Raw genomic sequence first — 26,122 nt, 5'->3', positions numbered from 1 at the left:
TTGTCTTACAGGTTGGAAAAATGCACAGTCCTTTGTTTTAGACATCTGCTTTAGACATTTAGACATAGGAATAGATTCCTATGGGCAAAAGCAATGAAACGCTCCTCTCCTACTCCAGTGTTTCATAGATCACCTTTGCTGTTAAGATATTCTTTGATTAACAAAACAACAGATGACATCATGGTCTGCTTGATGGAGAAGATCTAAGCTGCCTGTCAAGGACTGCTCCACTAATTTATTTTGTAAAACATCATTTGTGAAAAAGTAACATAAACTGGTTTTCCTGCTCCTGTGTAAGAAGCTCCACAACATATGGCTAAGTTTATTTGGGATGCCAAGGCCAAGAAGTGAGGCTAAAAGTTACTGAGACTAGTATGGCCTTAATTTGCAGTTAGTCAAAATCCAAATGCATGCATGTGAAGGAATCCAGCATTTCTGTCATGTTTCAGGGTCTTTGATTGGTTCTGGACTTTTTTCATCACCCTATTTTATCATCAACTGTATGCTTGATCCTACCCTAGTTGTGTGTTTGTTAGGTTCTTTGTAAAGTTGCACTCATAGGCCAGATTCAGGAAATCATCTCTATTTAGGACAACATTTAAGCATGTCCCATTGAAAGCCAGTATATACTGGAAAAAGTCAGTGGGACAAGAGCATGAGTTCTTTCTTGGATCAGGGATATAGTGCATTGTTTTAGAAGGCAACTTTTGCAACCTTTTGTGCACTGCCTCATCAGAAAATAACCACCATGAAGCCTCTGTTAGGTACAGCAGCTCTAAGGTAACTCAGGACTAAATGAGGTGGGATTTACTTCTGTTGGTGAGCAGAGATGGTTCTCTTTTACTTGGGAAAGGGACCATTTAGTTTAATCATCAATAAGCATTTTGCCAGTGCTGAAGCAATTTGGGTATATAAGAATGTAAAACCACATCTTCAACTCTATGCAGATAAAGGGAAATAAGTGAATAAAAGTACTAGATCCCAGAGTGCAAAGGATTATAAACTGACAAGAAATAGAGCTTTTATTACCAACTTGCTATCCTTAATTGATATAAACACAAATCCCTGCACAGTCTCTGGTACTTAAAAGATATGCATCTAAATAATATTTAAATGGATTCCCGTAGTTTTAAGACCCACTGGAGTGTACTTGTACTCAATTAAATGAACTGAAACCCCCAGATAACTGCGTTATTACTCCTAAATAAAATGCTCTTCAAACGCAGGCTTTCCTGGTACTTAGTTAAGACAATAAAAATCCTTAGCCTGGTGCTGTGAAGTTTGTACCTGAATAGCTTTTTACTTAGCTACTTTGCCTGATACTTAAGATGGGGTCATAATAACTATTACAATGTTGAAATCACTGTGATTGTGCCTGTCTCTGCTACTCTTGTTCTGTTTTTCAATTTTATAAAATAATTTGGGCCCTACATTTTTGAGACTAGTATATGCAATTTAGAAGTCACCATCCCAGAAATGTGTGCCACAGTGAAGGGGTGCCAGGTTTGCCAGAGAGACCAACGTTAAGCAGATCTCATTTAGGCACAGACTAGATCTCCAGAAGTGCTTAATACTTGAGTATCTGACCCTACATGTGCATATCTTCCCACTTTTTGCATGGCAACAGAGCGAGACCAGATCCAAAAAATAATGAGTTGGGTTCAACTGAGAATCATTACTCCTGAGTTTGATTCCCATCTCTGCCACTGGCTCACTGCGTGAACGCTGAATACAAGCTAGTTGACCTTTTTGTTTGTCTGCCTTGTACCTAAGAATTGTTGAAAGAAAACATTTTGACCACGTTGAAATTTATTTCCAGTGAAAACGATACCACTTGCCTCACCCTGCATACTCTGAAAAAGCTTGACGCATTAGAGCATCAAGGGGGAGGGAGAAGAGCAAATGCCGCAAGGTCTGCTAGAAATCGTTCTTTACCAATATCCTTAAGTGAGAGTTGCTCGGAAGGAATGGTGGTGGCATTAAGGCAAAACCATGAGAGTGTCTTACATCCCCCCTGCCTACAAATCATTCCTGCAGGCTTATGTCTTTTTGGGTTTTATTTTTTATGCTTTGCTTAACATTTCACATCTAGTTCTTCTGGCACGTATAAACACTGCCGTTTTGCTTCATCAGTGCCAGATCATTTCAGCCAAGGTCCAGCTCAAGCTTGCTGAGCTGAAGGACAAACTAGAATGCACTTGTTTATATCTGTTGGACAGTGACACCCACTTTCTGTAGTGGTATGGATTTCCTCAGGAACCTAGTGTGGAAGAAAGGCGGCTGCGCCCAGCAGGGCTCTGATATACTGTCTTGTCCGTCCCTTCAGTTCCTGAACTGAAAAGGATTCTGTCTTGGTTTGGTAAAAGAGTTGCAGGAAAGCATTTCTCCTGCTGCTAAGATTACATGGGGAAAAGTGGATTTCTGCCACGTTCAGTTATAGTTATTTCCTTTTCTGGTAAAACACTGAGCATCAGGAAACAGTAGGAGTGAAGGAGAGGTGAAACTCAGAGTCCAGGAAGTGTTAGATGTATCTTTCAGATTGCAAGGCACCGAGTTTTTAACAGCAACAGTTGAACCTGTGGCAGAGCTTCAGAAGAAACTATTTAAATATGTGCCGCCTTATTTTCCACAGCCAACTGTTATGCATACAATTTCGTGTGTGCATTTATGTGCATAAATCAACAGAAATGTCTCCTGAGGGCAGAGTAGACTGTACCATAGGGTACTGTAACCAGGATGACAAATTTCCGTAACTATCCACAAAATTGGGGAAAAAGCAAATTTCTGTGCAGAAAGCTGTTAGATATGCTTTGTAAAACAGGACTTTAGGGCAGTAACAGATGCTCTGGTATCACTTCCGTTTAGACCAAAAAGACATTTCTTTAATGCTGTGGTTCTCAACAGTCTTTGTACCAGGACCCATTTCTAAATATCAGTGGCCAGTCCCAACCCAGTGCCTCTCACTCCTGACCTGCTGCTCCCTGGCTCCAGGCCCCAGCCCCTCAGTATGTGGGGTAGAGGGAGCCCCAAGCAGCCCCTCGCCTGCAAGGGAAAAGCCATGGTTTCCCACATTTTTCTCTTTTATAGGAGAACCCCTTTTTAAAGTTTGTTGATCCCATTTTTAACATTTGTTTGGGACCCTTTCATACATTCTTGTGACCCACTTTTGGGTTGTGACCTATAGGCTGAGAAACGCTGCTCTAGGCAGCTGTTACTTAGCTACTTGAGACTGTGCCTGTAATGGAAACCGGGGCTGAAGATGCTACGCTGGAGAAAGGATATGCTCTTGAAGAGCTGTGTCCTCACTTTGTCCTACAGCATCATAACAGCAGGGTGCTAGTTGTTTATTACTTGTATTAATGGAAGTTTCTAGAAGTCCCTCTCCATTATGGACCAGGACCTCCTTTTGTTGGGTGCTGTAAAAACAGTGGACAAAAAGAGCATCCCTGTGCCAAAGAGCTCACAATCCAAGTATAAGCCTAGGGAGAATGAATGAATGCAGGAACATGGAACAGTTTTGAAGGGACCATGGCATCCTTTGGGAGGCTTGGACTTTTGCCTTGTTGTTCTGGAGCTTATCCAGAAGAATGTGCAAAAGTCCATACATCCCAGAGGCTAATCTCATCACCCTTTGTCTAACGATTGTAATCAGAGGGAGGAGGATATCTTTCCAACAATAGGAATTCAGTTGTAGCCTTGGCCACTTCCAGCAGACCGGAGATCTGGGAAGGCATAAAAGTTCCTGCTTCCCTCACAGAACAGGCCTACACACATAAGGAAGATGTGTAGTTTTACCAATAAAAGTTGCTCCTCTTTCTGTCAGCAGTTATATACAACTGCCCTGAGGCTACGCAGGTTCCTGGGGGGTTGCCTGGCTGCTGAGTAGGGTAATAAATGTGCCTAGAAATCAAGAGCTGAAGTGTCTCTGGAGGGGGAGAAGTTTGGGGAAGCCTACTTAAATGGAATAGTTTTCTTTGTTCTGGACAGCTTCATGGTTTGCTACTTCAGAGAGGCGTTTTGTCACAGAGTAGGATAGGAGGGAAAGGATAGTTCTTTTCTATATAGTTCTGATCTCATCACACTGATCAGACTGGATATTTGTGCCTGTGATTATGCTTTGTGCTACTCCAGTTTGTATGCATCCTAGTCATAGATGAGGAGCCCATGGTATTAGAAACAGAGTAAAAGACTGTCCCTGCCCCAAAGAAATTACATGCTACTAGATATTTAGGATTACAAGAACCTGCTGTTAGACTTTAAAGTCAACATTGCTTCCTAGAGCTCAAATAACAAATTGGGGACCACAAGCTTGGTACAAAAATAGTTTTACTTTAGCATTGTTTGTATATGCATATGCTTTTGGATACAAAATATGTGTTTGTCTATAAAGCGCATGTAATATCTCTGTGTACAGAATCTCTCTCTCATTTACAGAACTATGAGCTTGATCCATAAAATGTATGATGGCATAGGGAGCTATAAAGGTTTTATTGCCTTCAGTTTTCAAAAGCACAAGGTGCTGTAAATAAGAATGATCTGAATACCAAGATAATACTCAGTTGTTTCACTTCTGTTTATGATGATGATAAGGTATTTCACCTTTTAAAAAAACAGATCAGACAGAATCCCTGCATACCAGAATAGACAGCCTGTAGATTGTCTTGGTACTATAAAGAACACTGATGCTTTAGGGCTAGGGACAGACATTACATCCAAGCTTGTATAAGTGATCAGAAACCAGTTCAAATCTGTAACATAACAGGTGTAAGTACAGACAGTCAAAAAGCCCGCGGCTGAATTATTTCAATCTTGGAAGTTTTTTGTTCTTTTTTTAACTGCATAGATTGAACCAATAAGCGACTGAACTGATGTTCACTTTTCAAACAGGAAAGGCAGCCAGACCCCTGCAGTGGCCCATACTAATAGCTGGGGGGCACTAGAGCAAGCATCCCAACCTACTGGCCACTGCAGAGAGCCACAGTCCTCTGCTTCCCCAAGCCATGCCACCTCCTGGCTGAGCAACGGGCGGGGAGGAAAAACCCACCCTTCCTGCCTGGCATTGGATCCCCAGCTAGGAGCAGCCTGGGAGGGGGCAAAGGGAAGCTGGAACTGGAGCCTTTACTCTGCCCCCTCCCCAGCTGGAAGCGGGGCTGGAGTCCCCTAGACATGCCTCCTTTTCTGGCTCCAGCTGGGTGGGAGAAGAAATCCTCACTGGGGCTTGGCTCCACCCCCAGAGCCAGAAGCCAGGAGTCACGCCCACTCCTCAGCCTCCAGGTTGGATGGGAGGAAGCCTGCAGTGGGACTAGGCTCTGCTGCCATAGAGCTGGAGTCTTCTAGTCACACCCGCTATCAGTCTTGGGATGGGCTGGGTGGAGAAGGGGTGGTGGGATGGGAGGCTTGGCTCTGCCCCCAAAGAACTAGGAGCCAAGGCCCATCTTCAGCCTTTGGGCTGACTGAGGGTGGGGCGGGGCAGAAATGTGCACTGGACCTTGGTTGTCCCCCCCAGAGCTGGGAGCTATGCTCCTTAGCCTCCAGTCCACCTGAGGAGTGGGGGGTGGAGAAGCCTGCAGCACAGCCTTGGCTTCTCCTCCCACAGCTGGGAGTCATGTCCCCCTCTCAGCTGGCCTAGAGGCTGAGAAGGGGCCCTGTCTAGGGGACTCCAGCCCCACTGTCGGCTTTGGTGGGGCAGAGCAAAGCCCTGGTGCAGGCTTCTCCTTCCTCCTAGCTGGCTGGGAGGCTGAGTAAGCGGTGTGGCTCCTGACTTCCAGCTCTGGGGCCAGAGCCAAGCCCTGGTGTGGGCTTCTCCCCACCTCTTCCCCCTCCCCCCCCACCTCCAGCCAGCCTGGAGGCTGAGAAAGGGACGGGGCTCCTGACTCCCAGCTCTGGAGGCAGAGCCAAGGCCTGGGGCAGGATTTTCCCCACCCCTTTCCCTCAGCCAGCCCAGAGGCTGGGGTCTGGTGCTGGGCCAGAGGCCTCCAGCTAGGGAGCAGAGGGGTGAAGCACACCCTGTTTGCTGAAGCAGATGGCACAGTCCAGGGCTGCAAAGCATCCTGGGATGCTGGATGACTGTGAGTTAACTTGAACCAGGAGAGGATCTGGGACACTGATTCTATAAACCAATTTGACTTAAATCAGTTAAGTTGGATACTGCAGCCAACCAGATTTATCCTGAACCAGTTTTGGCCATTTTGGAAGTGGTTTAAATTCACTGAACTTCTGTTCTGTTACAGACTTAAACTAGTTTATGATCGCTTGAACTGGTTTAAGTGTAACTTCTGCTTCTAACCTAGAAGTTCAGTGCGCATAAACCATTTTTTAAATTTTAAAATGGCTGAAACCAGTTTAAGATAAACCTGGATGGATGTAGCATGAGACTTAACTGAATTAGGTTAAATTGATTTATTGAACTTCTGTCACAGATCCCCTCCAGGTTAAAGTTAACTCACAGTCACCCCCCCACCCCGCATCCCAGGATGCTTTTGCACGTCCCCCTCAAACCTGCCCCCTTGCAGGGTGGGTGGGCTAGCCTTAGTCCAAGCTCTCTGCTCCAGCCAAGCAGGGAGGTGTGCTGTAGCACCTCCTGCTACTAGCTTGAGCCACTGCAGGCCTGTGACTGCATTTCTGGAATTAAAAGTGAATGTCTGTTCACTTGCATATTGGTTCAATCTACACAGAATAAACTAACCTGTGAAGATTGAATCATTTCAGCCTTGGGATTAGCCTAGAAGTCCAGGTTATGTGCTAGTCAACTGAAAACTCATGGAAAAATAAAAATAACATATTCTTAAGAGAGAGAGAGAGAGAGAGAGAGAGAGCATGTGTGTATATGTGATTAGCATCTCTTGGATACCAGTGTTGGTAATTAAATTCTTAATTTACATCCATTTGCATGAAATAGGAAATGTAGGTGAGATTTTCTACAGCAGGAGGAATATTTAACAGGATTCCAACAGCAGTTGGTCCATGGACTTAGTTCACTGAGTTTTATTGTTTTATTATATTTCATGAAGATGTCCAGGTCTAGGGAAATGCCTCTTGCAATTCAGAATATTAAATGCAACTCATGATTTAGGGTCTGCCCTTTGGTAATAAGTCTTGGATGTAATCAAGAAAATGTTCTAATTTTAGATTCAGTTCCAACATACTATTAAGTATTATATACTAGATACTTCCAGGTCAGCTATGTCTTTGGGATTCAGTGGCTCTCTCATTATTGTTGTCCTTTAAATTTTCAGTTTCTTTTTTAATTATTCATATTTCTTCCCTCTGATTTTATTCAATCAGTATCATTTTAATTGCTCCATCATTCCTCAGAGCTAGGTACATGTAGGGCACCTGAATGTCACTTAAGTATATCACATTCAGCTATTCAGGATAATCGATATAAAACTCGTACAAAGAAAAAGTTTGTTTTTAATCCATCACCATTTCAATTGATATTTTGACTTCATTGTAAATATTTCCTATCTTGTTGGATGATTCTCATTCCATCCTCTACTTTAGATTTCCTTACATAGCTGTTTCAATAGAAGTTGACTTGAGCCTATGCCACAAAACCTGTTTCCCTTCATGACGAGCCATACATGGAACTGTATATTTGAGAGGTCCCATTTAGGTTAGGGTACCCTCTCTTTCAGGCACTGTTCTAGCACACGGAAAGATACACTTCATACCCCAGAGATTTTTTGGTTAACCTAAAGGCAAGACTCAGTAAGTAAATATAGTAAACAGAAAGGAGCATCCACAAAGAAGGCAACAGGGAATGGTTATATAGGGACCTACTGCAGGACTTGATGACTCTGCATCACTGAGTTTTGCTGGCTGGATTCTCTTTCTCTTTTCCTGTCTTTCTTAATAATCAACTATGCTTGGCTGCTGAACAACCTAGCCATTACTGATAGGCTGATTTCTTGTAGGCATTGCAGCAGACATGAGTCTTTCAATGGGATTTGAAAGAGGAGATTGTAATAGCCTTGCAGATTAACTCAGAGAGGGTGTTCAACATATAGAAGACAGGGTGGAAGAAGTGGCAGAGATGCTTGTGGAAGATTACCTTTGTGATGATTTGACTTTTATGAATAAATGTCAGCACATGGTGTTGATTTTTAAAATAAATGGGCACATAAAAGATCTGGGTATAGTAATAAATATACACTTTTTAAGTTTGTTAGAAAATGAATTATTCCAAAATTATGATAATTAAGGCTGAGAGTATACGCATGTGTTTATGTAGGACTTTTCAGTTGACTTAGTTTTGACCTAGATGGACATCAGTTTTCCATTACAACAATGCATGCCAGAGCAAAAGATCCCAGAGTACTTTCAAGATGTTTTTAATCCACAAAGAAAAAAAATCAAACCACATTTTCCAGGTGCTTTAAGATGCCTTGTTATGTTCTTGGCAGAGGTGTAACTGTTGTACAACGAAGAATTAGGACTAAAAGGTGTTTGATGGGGAAAAATATTTGGAGAACATTGAAGGCAAATATTGCTTTTAATATATCTATATAATGAGGCATCTTTATATTAAATAGGAGAGAGAGTGTACCAGGTAAATTGATTCCATATAAAGTTTTTATCATCATGGCTGTGTTATTCAAGTGGTAAAACCACATATGATTTATGTCAGTCACCTCAAATGAATGATGTTAAAAACTTTATACCAGACCATACTTCCATGCATTCTGTTTATGGTACATGTTAGAGGAAAACTATTTTAGGAATATTTTAGAGACCTCTAAAACATTTTATTGGGGCTATTTTTTATCTCTCTCCTTTCTCTAAAGCCTGTAGGGCTCAATTCGAATGCCAGTAAAATTAATGGACAGGCTCCCATTAAATCAATACAGCTCCTTGTTACTCTGAATCCAGCTGTGCACAGGGGTCAAGGGGAGCCATGACAACTCCTAAACATCTAAAATAACCATTATCAATATAAAAATACCTTGGTTTCCAAGTTCAGTATCTCAGACCATTTTAGGACAAAGGGGTAAATGCTGCTTTTGTCCTCTTTACAGTACTTACGCTGCAGATTAATAAGATATCACACTTGGAAATTTGATATTTTTATAGATAGTAAAGATACCTCTGGTGTAGGATGGTATATTGATCACCCTGAGTCTTGAGGGAAAGAGGAAATATTTCACAAGCGGTTTGATTTCTTCCCTCCCTCCCCTCCTCATGGCAACTCTTTTGAACCTGCTCTGAAATTTGGAATATCAGTCATAGTCCTGGTGGATATGGATGCCTAAGCCAAGTGCACGTGAGATTTGTTAAAGGTTGTAGCTAGTGCCCCCTCTACATCTTCCAGGTATTGGACAATTAACTGGTTAATTGTGCAGTTACTTTAAGACCAGCTACATGTGCAAAATACTTCTCATGCCATAAAGCTCCAACCAGGTATAAAGTTACACCTCAGAAATATGTACTAACTTTACAGCTGATTGTTCCCCAGCTTTAATTTGCACATGTAGCAAGGTCTCCTGTGTGGCTGGGAGCCCTGTCAGATGACAGGGCTCCCAGCTGCAAGGGTGCATCCTGCCCAGCTGGGGCTGAGAGTCCAACAACTAAGGGAACTCTCAGTCATGGCAGCTGCAAAAGCTGTGTGGTGGCAGCATGTCTCTCCCACTGTGGAGCCCCTGGAGTTGGGAGATCGCACCTGCTGTGGTCTTCCAGCCTTGGGGGCTCCATGCACCACCCGGGCTGGAAGGTCATGGCTGCCATGATCTCCCAGGTCTGGGAGTTTCATGCACCCCCCCAGACTGGGCGATCACAGCTACTGTGATCTGCCAGTCCCAGGGGCTTCATGTACCCCCGCAGCTGGGAGATTGTGGCAGATGTCTTCTAGTTCTGGGGGTGCACTGGGCATCCCCACAACTAACCCCCAGCCACAACAGCTTCCTTCTTACCAGTGCAGGGGGAGTCTGGGATCAGGCTCCCTCTGCACAAGTAATAAGGCATGATTGGATCTAATGGAGAATCCCAAATTGTATCTCCTGCCATGCATGTGTGACATGGCATGAGGTGTGATTGTGTAGGTTGCGCATTGGATCCCACTGCGCCTTTATCTACGCATGTAGAAGGGCCCTGTAATGCAGCCTGCAGTTTTTTCAGATGCATGTAATAACTGCCAAGTAAGTAGTGGTTATGTATCTTAGCAAATGTATAAATACAGACACGCACAGACTAACTACTTTGTTTTGGAAGAAGTTGCATCTGTTTTAAATCTGCTTTAAAAAAAGCAATTGCATAGGAAGCTGCAGTGTATTGTCTCTCTGAATGCTACAGAGTCTGTATTTATCTGTGGGTATATTTTGCTGTGCAGTAAAATATTTTGCTTTTGCATAGCTGCATGGAGAGGCTTGCACAAGTTTCAAAAAATTATGAATCCACAATCAGAAAAATGTCCAAAAAAGATGGTGTTACAGTTTAAAATTGTCCCAGGGAAGCCCTGAACATCCCTGAAATCAGTTTTTATTATGCATTGGATAAGCTGATCTGTCCCTGACCCTGGAAGGATCTCATCTGCTGTATTTTCGTACGGATGAATGCTGTTGAATAATTTTTCTGCTGCACTCTGTTAGAAACAAACATGCTTCCCTTCAGCTTTAGCCTTGCAGAAGTTCCACCATATTTTTTTTTTTTTCTGGAATAAACCTATTTACTGTGGCCTGAGTCCTAGTCTTCATGTATGCTCTTTTTTTTACAGTGTGCAAACCAGTGGTATTAGCAAGATGGAAGATCATGTTCCATACATTTTTGGTAGGTGTCTCTGTTGAGACCCGAGTGCCAAGGATAAGCTGCTAATGTTTACAGTGACTTTCTGCACACAGTAGTTCTGTGTTTCAGGCACTGAAGTGGATTTTTCTCATTTTCAGCAACAAAGGTCCAGAGCAGGCCTGTAGCCAGGGCATGAATGTGAAGCATTTCACAAGAGGAACTCCCCTTCCTTTCTAGTCCTCTTTAATTGAACCGAAGGAATGGTGTGCCTCTCCACCCAGTTCCTGTTCTGTTCTCTGTTTCTTGGCTCGGACATTTTGTGGCCCCATCAAGAGTAGACGTGAAGGCAGCAATGTCTGAATGCTACGCTGTGCAAAGTCTGATTCCCATCCTGGGCTCTCCAGATGCATCTTTCACTCTCTTCAAACTTTTTATTAAGCTTTACCACTGTTTGTTTGAATTGTTATGCTCACTTTTGAATGACCCTTACCCACAGGCTAACGAACAGGATTGTATACCTCATACCTCCTTCCTGATATACAGGAGATCCACTGGAATTGGGAAATATAAACAGAAACAATACAAGAGACCTATAAAAGGCCCTTTAGGGCCCTGATTTCTCACGGGAGTCCATATAAGTAGATGTTACATTGTACTAGGAGCCCAACGAATTAAAAAATCTTCCTGTTCGAGTATCTTTGCAGGATTGAACCCAAATTCTATAAATGAGTTACATGCTACACCACTAGGAGCAGACCACTTTTTCCTTGTAGCTATATGAAGTTTAAATTTTTATTTTTTCTGCCATCTGGTAGATATGACAAAACATTGCTCTTTATTCTTTTAAATATCCAAAATTCGAAGGATGCTCCGAACATGTTAATGCAACCAGTGTGTGGTGACTGACACACATTAACTTTGAATTAACTATCAAACTGTTATAGCTCATGTTGACTGACACTCCACTATTGTGGATCGTGATAGATCCCTTTGGTATTCACATGTATATTGGAATAAATTTTACTGGGACTTCCAGAGTAGTTTATCACTTTGTCTATGTATTATATATCCAGAAATAGGATACAATCACAGTATAAGATGGAAATATTGGTACATTATGGACAGCCAAATAATGAATGAGAAGATTAAAAAACTGCAATTTTCATGTAAATATTTTATTAATTAAATGTTTCTTTTAAATTTTCTCTCAAAACTGCTGGATTCTTTTTTTTTTTACTCTTGAAACATCATTTGGCTGTGAAATGTGCTGTCAAACAATCGGGGACAGTCTCTCTCGGAGCATAATGTTATAAAGTACATTTTGTTACTTTTTACAAAATGCATTTTATAACACTGCAAAATGAACTGAGTATTTTAGGCAAGGTAGCATTATATCTGTTGTTACACCTCTTACAAATTTCTTTCTTTGGAAAAAATGTGTGGTATATGGTTAGAACATGATAGATTCTTTAACAATAATGGCAAAGTGTATGCTGCTCCTTTTTAACACTGGTGCGTCTTTTCTCCATTAACTTTGGGACAGAAAAAATCTTGGAGTTTAGTGGTAGCGTGGTTTTTGCTTTGTTTTCCTTCTTCAAATGATTATCAGTTATTTAGGCCATAGGATTTAAGGAAGTGTACTTCATTGGGCTGCTTAATATAAAATATATAAAAAAAAAACCCCACAGTTTTAAAAATGTATCTTTTCCTTCTGATCACATTAAGTATTTTGATATCACACATCTCAAATACAATACTGTAGAGAGATATTTTTAATAAGCTAAAGTCTATTTGCCATATATAGTAAATGCATTCTATTCATGTTGTTTGGTGCATAAAATAAAGTGGATTTTTGAAAATTATTTAGACCCTCCTAACACTGTGGAAGTGTTAAAAATCTATATATAATATTTATATGTGTGTATGTATGTGTGTGTGCATGTATGTAACTATGTTGTGTAACACTTTCTTTTCACTCAAATATGTGTGTGTACATATGTATGTATATTTATGTAGATCTATAGATATATATGTAGTGAAAGGAAAAAGAGGGTCACGAAATATATAATTTTTTAAATGAAAGGTTACATGACTTAACAGGAAAAATGTTTTCAGGGTCCTTTTTCCTTTTCCTCTTCTTTTCCCTCTTCCTTTTCCTTTCAACATAACACTGGATTGGTGTAAACAATACGCTCTTTGCCTTGCACTGATATGTGGAAGCCAGAATATAAATACGATGTTAATCCAAAGCCAAACTGTCTGGAGTAATTTCACTGTCCAGCTGCAGGAAATAATAATGAGATATAAACAGTATCCTTGTTTAAAAATATGTTCTTAAAAAAATATATATATAACGTTAGTGTTACTAAGATTTTTAAAAAATCTTATCTTCAGCAGTTTCCTCAGTATCTTCATATCTTAGACGAAGATAAATTATTTATCTCTGAGCTGGAGTGCTGAGACTTGATGTATTAACATTTGTGATGGGCTTTGAGGTACTTAACTGGAAGACAATAGAAATACAAAGCATTGGTTATTATTACAGGGCGTAGGTAAGAACTGGCTGGAGAAGATAGTGGGCTTGATTTAAGGGACAGTCAGGCAGGACACGAGGTAAAAAATACTATCTTCTGGTTATCAACTGCCTGTAGTTTAATGATATCTAAAGTGGGTGCTGTCCCTAGTAAAAGTGCTTTTGGAATGAAACACTTTCATCACGTTTGTTAATAGCAGTTAAAAGATCTGGGTATGTAGAAGAGGTAACTTAAACCACTGAAAGAAAATTTGAAGGAGCATGAAAGAGATACATAGTCCTTTGCAGAATGATGGCACTATTTGTATTATATGTAACATGAATGGGTGCTGTTGAGTGTGAAATGTTTGCTGTCTTTGGCTTGGCTTGATTTGTACAGCTGTGTTTCGTCTTTGGCAACAGACAAACTCTCACTAGATACTCGCCGGCATAAAATCATAAAATAAACTCCCTGCTCTTTAAAGATAATGATCTGATCAGCACCTTCCTCTCTCACTTCCTGGAAACTGAAATTTAAGCATTTGCCTGTACTTGGAGGGTATCATAGCTGAACTGGATGTTACAAGAGCAGAGCTCTATCCTCATGGCTGCAAAAGTATTCTGTGCTTGTCTTGTGACAGGACGAATAACCTCAAGTCTAGTAAGCCCATGGGCCTTGTCCAGACATGCATGGATGTTTGGCTCCTCAGGGACAGCTAGCAGTGGCGCACCTTGTGCTGCCACTAGTTGTCCACAGGGAACCCCTCTGCCATGTGCACTCTGGCGCACAGCAAGTTCCCCTAGGTGGGGTAAAGGAGGCTGAGGCCAGCACTGGACTGGCCCCAGCAGCCTTACTTGGGATCTTGGGGGCCTCCTGGGGCTGCAGCAGTGGCGATCTTGCCATATGGAGCCTGGCTGGCTGTGCAGCATGGTTCTGGCCGGCCAGGCAACAGCTTTGGCTGGCGCATGCAGCCACTGTGTGCTTTTTTCCCCCGCAGGTTTTTTTGACCCCTGGATGTCCAGGGGTCAGAAACCCCTCCGTGCTGCTCCCTTGCAGCATGGAGAACAACTGAACGTGCAGTATGTGGTGCCACAGATATGTTTGCGGTGTCACATATTGCACAGCCATGCTTGTCTGGATGCAGCCTGGGAGTTGTTCCAGTGATATAATCCCCCCAAATCCTATCCAAGCCTTTGCAGTCTATCGTGCTTCCCTTAGGAACATATTCTGTATGTTCTAATATCCTCTACTTACTAGCTTGTCTTCACTGCAAAGTGAGCTTAAATCCTAAGAGGAGTGTTGCCCCTGACATGAGTCCATTCTCTGATTTAAAAAAAACCCTGCATTCGGACAGAGTACTGATTGTAATCAGTAGCATAGCTGGGGTGGAGAAAGGGATGCCAAAATAGCAGCTAACACAGCTGCTGGCTAACCATGCTGCAGGTGCCATCAGCCACCACTGCCCGATGTGCTGTTGCTGTCCAGGGCACAGAGCTGCCCTGTTATACCTCTGATAGCAACTGAAATTCTCTGGTCTGTCAAGAGGTACGGGCAAAACCTTGAGTTAACACACTGTGTCAGCAGGCAATAACAAGCCATGCTCATTTAAAGCTGGTTAACTTGAGTGCAGATAATTTTGATTACCTCTTCAGTAAAGACATACTTTCAAGTTTGCAGCTCAGCAGCTATCTCACTTCATGTCAACCATGTGGTCATACTTCCTTAGAAAAGGTAGCTAAAACTGTATGTTGCGAAATATGTATAATGAACAATTGTAATTTTCCTGCGTGGCATTTTACAAGAAAGATGTATAGCTAGAATTGTAATGGTCACACAGTATTTGCCTAGTAGTAATTTAATGTGAAATGGAGCTAGTTTTATTTTCATACTGAAGGTTTAGGTTCCATATTTTCTTGAGTACTGTACACACCTGAGTAAGAGGTGTTTGTTTTTGAAAGGCAAAATGAAGACAAAAACCCCTTCCCTAAAAAATCCTGGTAAGTGCAGTATATTCCCAGGGAAGTCGCAGGCAGGTGCATTAGAGGGGGAGCAAAACATTTTTGTTCCCCCTCTAACGCAGAGGGGCTGCTCTGTTAACTAGCTGCAGAATACTGTACTGCTGGCTGAGACAAAGTACTTGGCCCTCCTCTCTTCTTGAGATGAGCAGGGTGGACAGCCAGCAGCATCTGCCAGGTCAGCTGAGGGCCTGATCCTAGCCAGCAGCATCCACAAAGGGAGGTGAGGGTTCATCCAGCTGATTCATCAGAAGCTTCTGCCCCAGCACCCAGCACCTGGAGCTCTGTTCTGCTTTTGAAATACAGTCAGTGCTTTGGGTCAGTAGCAGCTTCTGCAGTGCATGTCTCTGCTGGAGGAAAAGACAAAGCTGCTAGGGACCCCCATGTGCTTACTATGCCACCCCCTATGCAGCACATGCAACATTACTTTCTTTTGCCCTCAACAGAGGCTTGTTCAGCAGCAGCAGCTATTACCATATTTCCTTACTTAAATTTTGCACCCCCATCTGCAGCAGGTGATTTGGGGGGAAAGGGGTGTGTGTTACATGTGAAAAAATACGGTAATAAATTTGGAGTACATTTGGCAATTTCAGGCTCGGGTAAGTACTCTGATATTTTAAAGAAATCACGTCTCTATTATATAACATATACTTTGTGTTTGCTTATTACACGTAGTTTAGAGCTATCCGTCATTTAGAAAAATGAATATCAAAACCAAGTTGTCAATTCTGTTCAGTTTTACAGCAGCAGATTTTTCTTTTTTGCTCATCTGTCGTTATTGTTTCTAACTTGTCTCCTTTTAATTCCTCCAAACCTGTAAAGGAATGAGTAGAAACCAGTGGGGCAAGGCAAGAAATTACAGTTGGGAGTGAACAGCAGAGCTTTTAAGCAAGTGAAAACCATTTGTTTCCATGGAAGGGTTAACTGTCAGATTTCAGGTTGCCCTTTACCGCTTGGAAACTAGTACCAGCTCTGTCATGAAGAAAGCAGTTCACATGTGACAGCTAAACAGACAAATCCTGGGTTTGCCTGCAGCATCTTGTATAGTTTCCAGTTACTCCCCTGCATGGTGGAGCTGGCAACCTCACCTCATGGATAAACCTACAAAGGCAGGCCTTTGTTTGTGTAGGATCACTTAGGTAGAATCAGTTGGGGATGTGGTGACGCTGAAAAGCATATCTGGTTACACAAGCAGGTGTGTTGAGCTTGAAGCGCGGGTGGAGGCTGAAGTTTCCTTATGCAACTTTTTTTTCTGGAGTGAGTAATCATGTGGAACAACTGGAAGCAGAAACTTCAGAGTTATGCTTGTGCAGCATGCCTGCTGGTCAGACATCAGGGCCACCGCTTTGGAAAAGGATGTCCATGGCTGACATCTTCTCAAGCATACTTTCCTGTAGGTATGAGTCTGTGTGTCTTAATCCCAGTGTTGCTTATGCACCACACAAATTTGGTGTCCCTTGACTTATGTTGTTGAAAATTGTTGGTCAAACTTTTAAGTGGGTGGAACATGAGGTTAAAGAAATGTATTTACAGTAGAGGAATGAGACGTACGGCATTTTAAGTACCCTTCATAAATACTGCTTTTTTTTATGTCAGTCAGTGTGGGGCTTTAGCACATAGGCTAGGTATAGATGTTACACTTTTACCAGTATCAGTGATTGGAAACCAGAACAGAAGTTTGGCGCACAAAACTAGTCTATACCCACAACAGAACAGAAGTTTGGCGCACACAGACTGGTTTTAAAATGGCAGAACCCAGTCTAAGATTTGTGTCCTCTCCCCCACCAAAGGGCAAAAGTGTGTTGGGTTTGCTACCAGTCTAACCTATGCTGCTTACAGGAAACCACTTAACTTAGACTGATTTTTGCCTCGGGCCTTTTTGAATGTCTGTATCTAGCCATAAAGTCTCACACTTGGACCTTTGGCAGATTTAGAGGAATGATGGATGGTAGTTTGGAGACCTAGTCTGCTACTCTCTGCCATTTCAAGAAATGATGCATAAGACATTCTGTGGTATGTGCTAAGCATGAAGATTTTGAGGAAGTGTAAATTTTGGGGAGGCTTATTGTAACTTGAAAGCTACACACCTTTCAGGGGACTGGTGTTATCAGTGTAGCATGTTGAAAAGTGCTGAAATGAGTAGACCCTGTGTTTTCAGTGTCGAGGTATGCTACTTTATAACTTGGATTGCCATTGGACTGTTTTCTTTGGCCATTTGGAAATATCTGAGTAAAAGATACTGTTTCTCCATCATGGTCAAGAAAAAAAACCAGAAGACCAAACAGGCCCTTTCACGTTTCAGTCACCATATAATAAATGAAAATTAATGAATGTGGTAGTTTGTACTTTCTTGCTTATTAAAGGTCTACATTGCAACTTTTAGACATCATTATTTTTTAATGCACTTGATTGCTTTGGGCACTTCTAACATTTAAGACACTGTTATGTCAAAAATATGTACTTAACTTGCAATGCAGAGATTTTAATAGGAAGAGCATAGACACTTCTATCTAAACAACAGGCATAGACATTTCTATCTAAACATTTCTATCTATCCAAACAGTCTTTTTTAAGTGCTAAGATATGGAAAGCACAATGAAGACTTTTTAACAGGAACGAGACAGCAAAATTACAATGAAATAACAAGGGCAGGATTTACAGTCAGACAACTAAGAACATGAAAAATATTCTGCCCCACTCTTCCCCACCCCCCATGCACAGATAATATGCACAAGACATAAATCTGTGTTCAAATTTTAGGACTCTATGCAATGACACACTTATTGTTACTGTTAGGCAAATACAAAACACTCCATTTCAGCTGATAAACTACTTTGTAAGTTTATGTCCCTTGCTATAAAATAATATTTTTCCCCTCTACATATGTGATATAATGTTTCCTTACCCCAAATGTGAAATGACTTCTATATTTAATTTAATATAGGATTATATTAGTTAAATATAGAAATATATTTTAATAGATGTTCACACATCTCTATCCTTTTAAGACAGCTTATTATAATTCTGTATCTGTTTTAATAAACAAATAACAACCAATTATAACATCACATTATTGGGACAGCAGCTTTGTCTAGTGGATAATCTTTGAGAGATCTAATGTATATTAGGGTCCTTACCTTCAACTTTTGGACAATTCTGAGAGCAAGTTTCCCTGTTTGTAAAATCAGGGTAACGGTCATTTTTCCTTTCTGTAGAATTAAACCTTTAGATTCCTGTCTGCAAGCAGCAAACAATGCCTAACCTAAATTTCCTTCTGGTATAGATTAATGGTGAGCCAAGGTTTTTCTGAACTGAATTGTCATTAATAAAATGCTGTCTATGCTTAACAAATTTACTTCTCATACACTATTAGGTTCCATATTATATGTTCTACTTTCCCCCATCTGTGGGGAAATTTTCCCATGTTTTGCAATCTTCCATTTTTCCAGTTGTGGTTTTTGTACCATGAAGAACGGCGATTATCATTTTCATAATAATTTGATGTTTTTGTGTTGACAAAAAGCTCCAGTCTCAGGCATTTAGTCTTGATTTTTGCTTCACCCAAGAGATGGCATTGATGTAATTGCATGAAAATGAGGCAGCAGAACTGCTGTTTGAAATCTCTTGTGAGTTAAAACTAGATTGATTTTTTTCAGCTTTATTGATTCTCACAGTAGACATCCAAACATTTTAAAGGATGTGGGTGTGTAGCTTGGTTCTGTTTGTCCCCTTTTCACATATGTAGTCTGATGCAATGTCAATTGAAATGACTGACAGAAATTTGCATGATTACAGTCCCAAGGCTGGGATAATATTCAGTGCTGCTCATTCTGCTCACATATGAAAAGTGATGCTTACAGGGTGGTTGTTTACCACTGTCAAAGAAACTAGTCTACACAATGGGGGAAATGTGCTCCCCTGGATCAACTGGATATAGCTGAGAATTGGTGATAGGATGAGTGTGGGGTGCCTTGAACAGCCAGCTGGATGTGGATGTGTGCTGGGGAGAATGACTACAATGTGGATAGTTTATTTTGTTTCCTTGGTGTAAATCACTACCACTACCATCACTCTCTGGGTACATACTTGGCCTCACCTTCAGACTGTCTGAACACCCACTGCTTTCACCAGCTGTTCCTGCTGTTTGCTCCTAGTGTCACCAGATTGGAAAAACAGAAATATTATATTGGAACTTTTAAAAATTATTTCAGTTAACAAAAAAAAAGTACTGCACATGACAGAACATTCAAAATATGCCCATGTAAATGAGGTTCTTTCTTTAATATATGATTTTATTGCTGTAAACAACATACTTTTCTCTCTTACCTCCTCATACTTTAATATCCCATGCAATTTTCACCTTAGATTCTCTTGTTCATTCTTGCTACATACTTGACTTCAGAAGCAAAGTCACGTGCCTCCAAGCAAGTCTACACATGAGGGATGACACAGAGACAAATTAAACGTAATCTGGAATTGATAAATTGGTCAAATATGAAAATCTTCTATCCCAAGCACTCTTTCCAAATTGTTAAGTTATCTATCGTTTTGATCGCTTTATAGTCTGCTATCCATTGGACCAGGGTTGAATTTAACTTCCAAATATATAATAATAATTATAAGTCTGACAATGATACCTGATTGCCATCCTGTAGGTGGGGCGAAAAAGTCACCTTAGATGTTTGCATTGACGTACAACAGCCCCCGTTGCAGGAGGAAGAACTGCAAGAAGACTCCAACTGGAAGTGTTGTTTATTTAAAAAAAGGGAAATCTTTGCTGGGAGCGTCAGGCATGCTGGATGCAAGATCCTTAGTTGCCTTGACTTCAGCATGCATGAGTTCAAACACTACCAGTATAGTAAAAAAAAAAAAAAAATCCGTAGTCTAAAGTAACAAGCCATAGCCATGAGCAGTCACCATGTCAGTTTATTTTACACTGAAGGTCTAAAAAATCCTTCCTTTTGGAGTTGTTATGATTCTTTTCAATTCTGAATTTTTAAGTTGGAGCAAACTTCAATTTCCTAATTTCTCCCTAGGATGGTTCACTGGGAAACATTGATGACCTGGCACAGCAGTATGCAGATTACTATAACACCTGTTTCGCTGATGTATGTGAGAGAATGGAAGAACTGCGCAAACGGAGGGTTTCCCAAGATCTCGATATGGTAAGTGGTAGAGTTGCAACTTGCAGTTGCAAGCTTTTGCCATTTAGGCCCCTGAAGAATATTTAGGCTTTGATTCTGGTCTCTCAAATTGAAGCCGCCCATGTACAGACCACAAGATTTAGATGGTGCCTTAACGAAGCCATGTGGAATCTTAACAGGTCAGGAGTTCCACATGGGCTAAATCTGAGACAGGAACCTGCTAAAACCATTGTGATTTTTTTTAATACATAAGAAATCATAGAATTATAGAAAGTTAGGTTTGGAAGGGACTTCAGGAGGTCATCTAGTCCAACCCCCTGCACAAAGCGGGACCAGCCCCAACTAGATCATCCTAGCCAGAGCCTTGTCTAACCAGGTTTTGAAAACCTCCAAGGATGGAGCTTCCACCACTTCTCTGGGTAACCTGTTCCAGTGTTTTACTACCCTCCTAGTGAGAAAATTCTTCCTAATATCTAACTTTAATTTCCCTTTCTGCAATTTAAGATCGTTGCTCCTTGTTCTGGCATTTGCCCCCACTTAAAACAGCCTAGCTCCATCCTCTTTCGAACCCCTCTTCAGGTAGTTGAATCCCTTTAGCAAAAGACTAATTACAAAATCTAAGTGAGATTCTTTCATTCTAGCTGATTGCTGCTGCTTTTTTATTATAACATTCATTCTTAAACAGCTGTTGAACACTCTAGAGAGGTAGGATGCATATTATCATCAATGCACTCAGGAGGGGTAGAGGTATGAATTATTATTGCTTATGGTATTTGAATGATTTTAAAGATATTTTTTTAAGCTTGCAGATTTTTAGGAAGTTTCCTAGTACCACACAGACCCACGTTCAGGTCTTCAAATTTCATTTTAAGAGTATTTCTGAATCTTGTCCCCTGGTGTGTTTGATTTTGTTTGGGTGATAATGTGACAGATATAAACCAAAGTTGTTAGCAGGAGCACAGAGTTTGTAAATAAATTTTAAGTTGCAGAGTTGGTCACTACCTTAGCTTGTGTAATAAGGTCTGAAACGATACAGTACATATCAAAACCAGAAGGATATATACAGTGGCATTAATACTTCACACATCTTTAGCATGTGCTATCCAGTGATCTCTGGAGACTTTATAGACAACACAGTCTCATAAAGGATCAGTGAGATGGGTGGCATGTTTTGATCCTCTGATAATCTATGTAAACAGGGCAGTTGACTCGCTTAATGATACACAATTCTGTTCTGTGACGCAACCAAGAACAGACACCAGTCACCTGACTCTCAACATGGTAATCTTGCTGCAAGGTCATTCCTTAGCCCTGCTTTCCTGGAAGTGTAACATGCAGAGAAGCAGAAGCGCATTTCTTTCGTAGAGGGCTTTTTTTCCTCCTAGGTTTTTCTTGACTAGCACAAAGGACAAGAATACTCCTGTCTTGCCCTTCTCCAACCCCAACTCTCTGATTCCCTGTAGCAAGTAACTTTAGTATTAAGTAGCGCCTTCCCCACCTGCTGCAGTAAGTGTGCCTGATGAGATGGACAGCACAAGCTCATTTTCTGTCTGAAGAGTTTAGTCGAAGAGCCCTGCCCCGTACAGTGCGGGTTTATATATTTATCAGGGTTACAGTTTGGTAACTGTTAAAAGCAAGAGAGAGCTTTCAGGGTGTAGTTTTGAATGCTAAATAATGGTTGTTGCATGCATCCCTAGTGGGGGAACTTTGCATGGAGCATTCCACAACATAGACATCGAAGTCAATGGAGCACTGTAGTAGCTCTGTGTAATCCAGAGATCCATTGCTCCTCTCCAAGCCAGATGAGTATTGGCAGTAATGAAATCCCCTTCCTGGCGCTCAGGAATTTTGGAAGGCAGCTTCTGTACTGGGTAACGAAGCATGCTTTATGGCTGTAGAGAACTCCCTTCCACTTAGACAGATGGGCCTAATTTGGCTCTCCTCATTCCAGAACTGAGCGGGCTAGGGAAAGCCATGTGAGCTTAATTAGCTCACATCAAAGTTGCAGAACTTTGTGGTGGGTTAAAGAGATGTGAGCTAATGCAAGTTAGACCTTGAGTGATTGTCTAGCTCTTCATTTCAAAGAGAAGTTACAGTCAGAAACGTGGTTTTGTGAAAATGACTTCTTGGGGGTCTCTCTTTTAATGGCTTCCATATCAAGGCCCCTCAGTTTACAGGTCTAAAAGATAATTTGTTGGTTTTTTTTGTCTGTTTGTTTGTTTTTAACTGCCATACCTATTAATGAAGAGGAGAGGAAGGCCTGATGACTGAAAATCAAATTAAAGTGTTCTCTCTCTTTATGCTACACCCATTCCTAGTATCATCATACCAATTTTGGGATAACTGCTAGTCATTATATTGATAATGCACAAGGTGAACAGATCCCAGCTCACTCTTCTAGAGCTATTATTCCAGCAGTGCTGACAGAAGCAAAAACTCTGTTGGTGTCAGTTAAGCATGCAGACTTAGAAGATACGCAAAGAGCAGGGGATGGATGTGTCAGTTTGACAAAATAGTAATTATCTATAACACTGTTTTTAAAAACAGAAGGTGATTTAAACTGAAGAATTCCTGTTTGTGGCCTGGGGAGTTTCCACTCAGGGAACAGAGAAAAAGTTGAGACCAATTTGTTTTTCCTGAGATTGTTTTTAATTATGTTTTCAGAAAAAGAAGATTATTTGCATAGCAGTAAGTGGAGCCAGTTTTTTAGGAAAGTTTAGTCCCGCCATTCTGTACTGCAAAAGGAATTATTCACAATTTTGTCACGGAGGCAAACTGAGGTATCCATTACAAGAGAGGTCCTAGGTTGGGAACTTCCTTGTGTTGGATACTGCCTAAACATGGGTAAAGAGACAGTCCCTTCCATTGCAGTTTTGACTCCCTGGCATTTCTGTTGAGGGATTCTGTCAAGCAGACCCCATCCACCCATTCCCATTCAAACACTACAAGCTGGAAATGAGGTGAAGCTGCCCTGGTGGCACTCCCTGCAAAACTCCAGAGCTTTATCTGGTAGAAGGCAACCAGAGTGGGTGTGCCTGAAGGAGCCTCACTACCACGCTTCTGGGCTTGGCGTGGGCATGGCATGCTGAAAAACGTGCTTCTAGGGATGCCATCTAGACAAACCATGGAAGACACTAGAGTGGCCTGAAGGTGGATATATAACCAAACAACTGAAGATGGCCATGACTGGCACAGTGGCAATGTGTACGGGGTGCACAAGTGCACAGAGGTGCACATTGCACCCCCTGACAGGCCACACTCACCGCTTAGGTGATGGGCGGGGGGCAGGTGGGAGCGCTGGTTGGGGAGCACCGGCCGGGGTGTGGGAGCGCCATGGTGCTCCCAGAAGTGGCCGCAGAGCTCTCAGAAGTGGCCACGGCCACTTCTGGGAACACCGTGGCCACTTTGCAATTGGCCTCGGGGACTCCCCCCTCCCCTGTCGGTCAGATTGGTCGCTGGAGGGGGCATGTGCCCCCTCTGACTAAGGTGGCACCAGTCTCCCATGCAGTTGCAGATACTGCTGATTCGGTTAAATGAAAGGTACTGTCCTTTGAACTATAATCATTGGAATGGAGGATGAACTCTGTCCTGAAACTGCCCTGTATTGTGAGAATTTGAATGGCTGTAGGAGACATTTTTTATATCTGGGTTTTATAATTTGCTCTGCAGTCAGCTCCCCAATCTTGCCCACTGGACTGCAGCCCTTTTAGCCTGGATTGCCTGCTCCAGACCTGAACAACAAATACTTCATGAAATTTGTTCTGGAGAGCAATATATAGGGCATGAACAGAACGGTAGCTGCAGAAGGTGCTCTCTAAATAGTGTTATTCCAAACTGTAAAGTCATCAAGGATTTGCAGTTGTTCCCTGACTACAAGGGTTTTTTTAAAAAAAAAAATTTAATTTGGATTTTTGCCTTTGTTTTTATAATGAAGAATATGCTGGGGTTTATGGCATTAATGTTTTGTGAACATCAGGAGAGTTGCCCACATTTTCAAACAGTTGGCCTATTCCTGTGCACCATGTGTGTTTTTGGCTTGAAAAAACAGCATTCAGAATAGAGTTGCTTTTTCAGGCTCATAATGGATGTGTCTCGAGTAATGTTCAACTGGACATCTGTTAAAATGCAGTTATGGCCAGAAAAGTGATTCTTTGTGGATGACACCTTGTTACTGCTCATGTCTGTGTCTTTGGAGTCATATCTGCTCAGTTTACTGACAAAAACAAGTTAGCGGTGCTGTCAGCAGGGCACTGCAGATCTGATATAACTGCGAAAGAGCAAACTGCATTCTGTTGTCTCATCCATCACTGACAATCATCAGCTGAATCCTGATTCCTGGATCTCTATTCTGACTGATGGCTTGTATAAGGTAAAGAAAGCACAGCTTGAGATTCAGATTGATGCATTGGGTGGTTGCGATACTGGCGGGTTAGAAAAATGATTTGACTTTTAAATCACACAGATTAAAGATGGGTGATATTAACAAGCAATAAACAAGACACAGAGACATACCACTCTTTAATGACTGCTTTTATTAATTTTTTTCCAATTTGTGGGGACCCCATGACAGGAGAAGGTCCTAGTTTCTGGGCCCCTTTCCAAGGATTGTTTTGTTTATTTTGGCCCGTGACTGTAATGCAAAATGCATAAGAAATCCTCAGAGCAAGAAATGGTGTGCAGGACTCCCCTCATCTCTCTCAGAGACCGGTCCTTTTACAGCTCCTCTTCTGCTGTCTTTTTCATGCTCCAGGAATCTGGCATTTATTCATATGCAGTGAGACAGGAGATGGGGGTGAGAAGGTAGAGAAGGCCCTCGTCACACTCCTTCTGTTATTCTTTGCTTTTAATATCTATTAACTTTGCTGTCTACCACAGGTTTCAGTTATTCTCTACCACAAAACTGAATACCTCTGCTCTGTACATTTTAGTATCATTATTCTGCCAATTTGCCTTTAATATTTGGATGATCCTGATTGCTTTGACTTGTTGCCTGCAAGGGGGTCCTCAAAATATAAATAGTTGTGAGGTATGTTTTTAAGAAATCTAGAGAACGGAAAATGAAGTCCCTACAGAAGACACGGATAAGATCTCAAGGGTTTACAAGTCATACCAGTTAGACACACATAGGAAGAAGTAGTGTAGTGCGTATGGTCTTATGAGGATTGCTTTGCCCTAACACTATTCATAGATTTTCTTTTTTTTTTTGCTTGCTTGCTTGCATATGATGTGTATAAAGTGGATTTATGTGCATATGTAATATATAGAAAGTAGATGTAATTTGTCTGCAGCCTCGGACTCGCAATTTCTTAGGGTTTATCTACACTAGTAATTTCAGAATAATTTTTCTAAGGCAGTGTTGTCAGCAGCAACCATAATAGAAATTCTAGTATAGACTGAATGCCTTTCTGTCTCCTCTTGGGCCCCAAGTCAGCAAGGCATTTAGGCACAAGCCTAACTTTAAGCACTCGAACACAGTAAAGTATCTGCGTTAAGTACTCTCTTGCACCAGGGTCTAAAACAAGAAATCAGTCAAATGTTCTCTAAGCTGGTGCTCTTTTTATTACTACCAGCATTCGTTGTAGCTGTACCATTGCTAAAGCCAATCTGTCATCACCCCAACATGGGTGCACCGTTACATCCCTCTTAAGGTGCAGAGTAATGGTGGTTAGATGACCTGAACTGTATTTTTAATATACATTTTGTGGTGTGCCTGCTTTTTTTTTTGGGGGGG

General features: G+C 41.5%; 1 protein-coding gene across 4 annotated transcripts in view; it reads left to right on the top strand.

Moving 5' to 3' along the window:
* SASH1 (SAM and SH3 domain containing 1) overlaps window positions 1-26,122 on the top strand; it is a 317,210-nt gene that overhangs the window by 124,191 nt on the left and 166,897 nt on the right. For all 4 annotated transcript variants that reach the window (XM_019526897.1, XM_019526900.1, XM_019526898.1 and 1 more), the window contains exon 2: window positions 20,284-20,412. In XM_019526897.1, the coding sequence (XP_019382442.1) occupies window positions 20,284-20,412 (129 nt within the window). The remainder of the gene's footprint in view (window positions 1-20,283; window positions 20,413-26,122) is intronic.

Source organism: Gavialis gangeticus, unplaced genomic scaffold, assembly GCF_001723915.1.
Source record: "Gavialis gangeticus isolate Ggan-Ray unplaced genomic scaffold, GavGan_comp1, whole genome shotgun sequence".
Taxonomy (NCBI): domain Eukaryota; kingdom Metazoa; phylum Chordata; order Crocodylia; family Gavialidae; genus Gavialis; species Gavialis gangeticus.
This window is presented reverse-complemented; position numbering and strand designations above follow the sequence as displayed.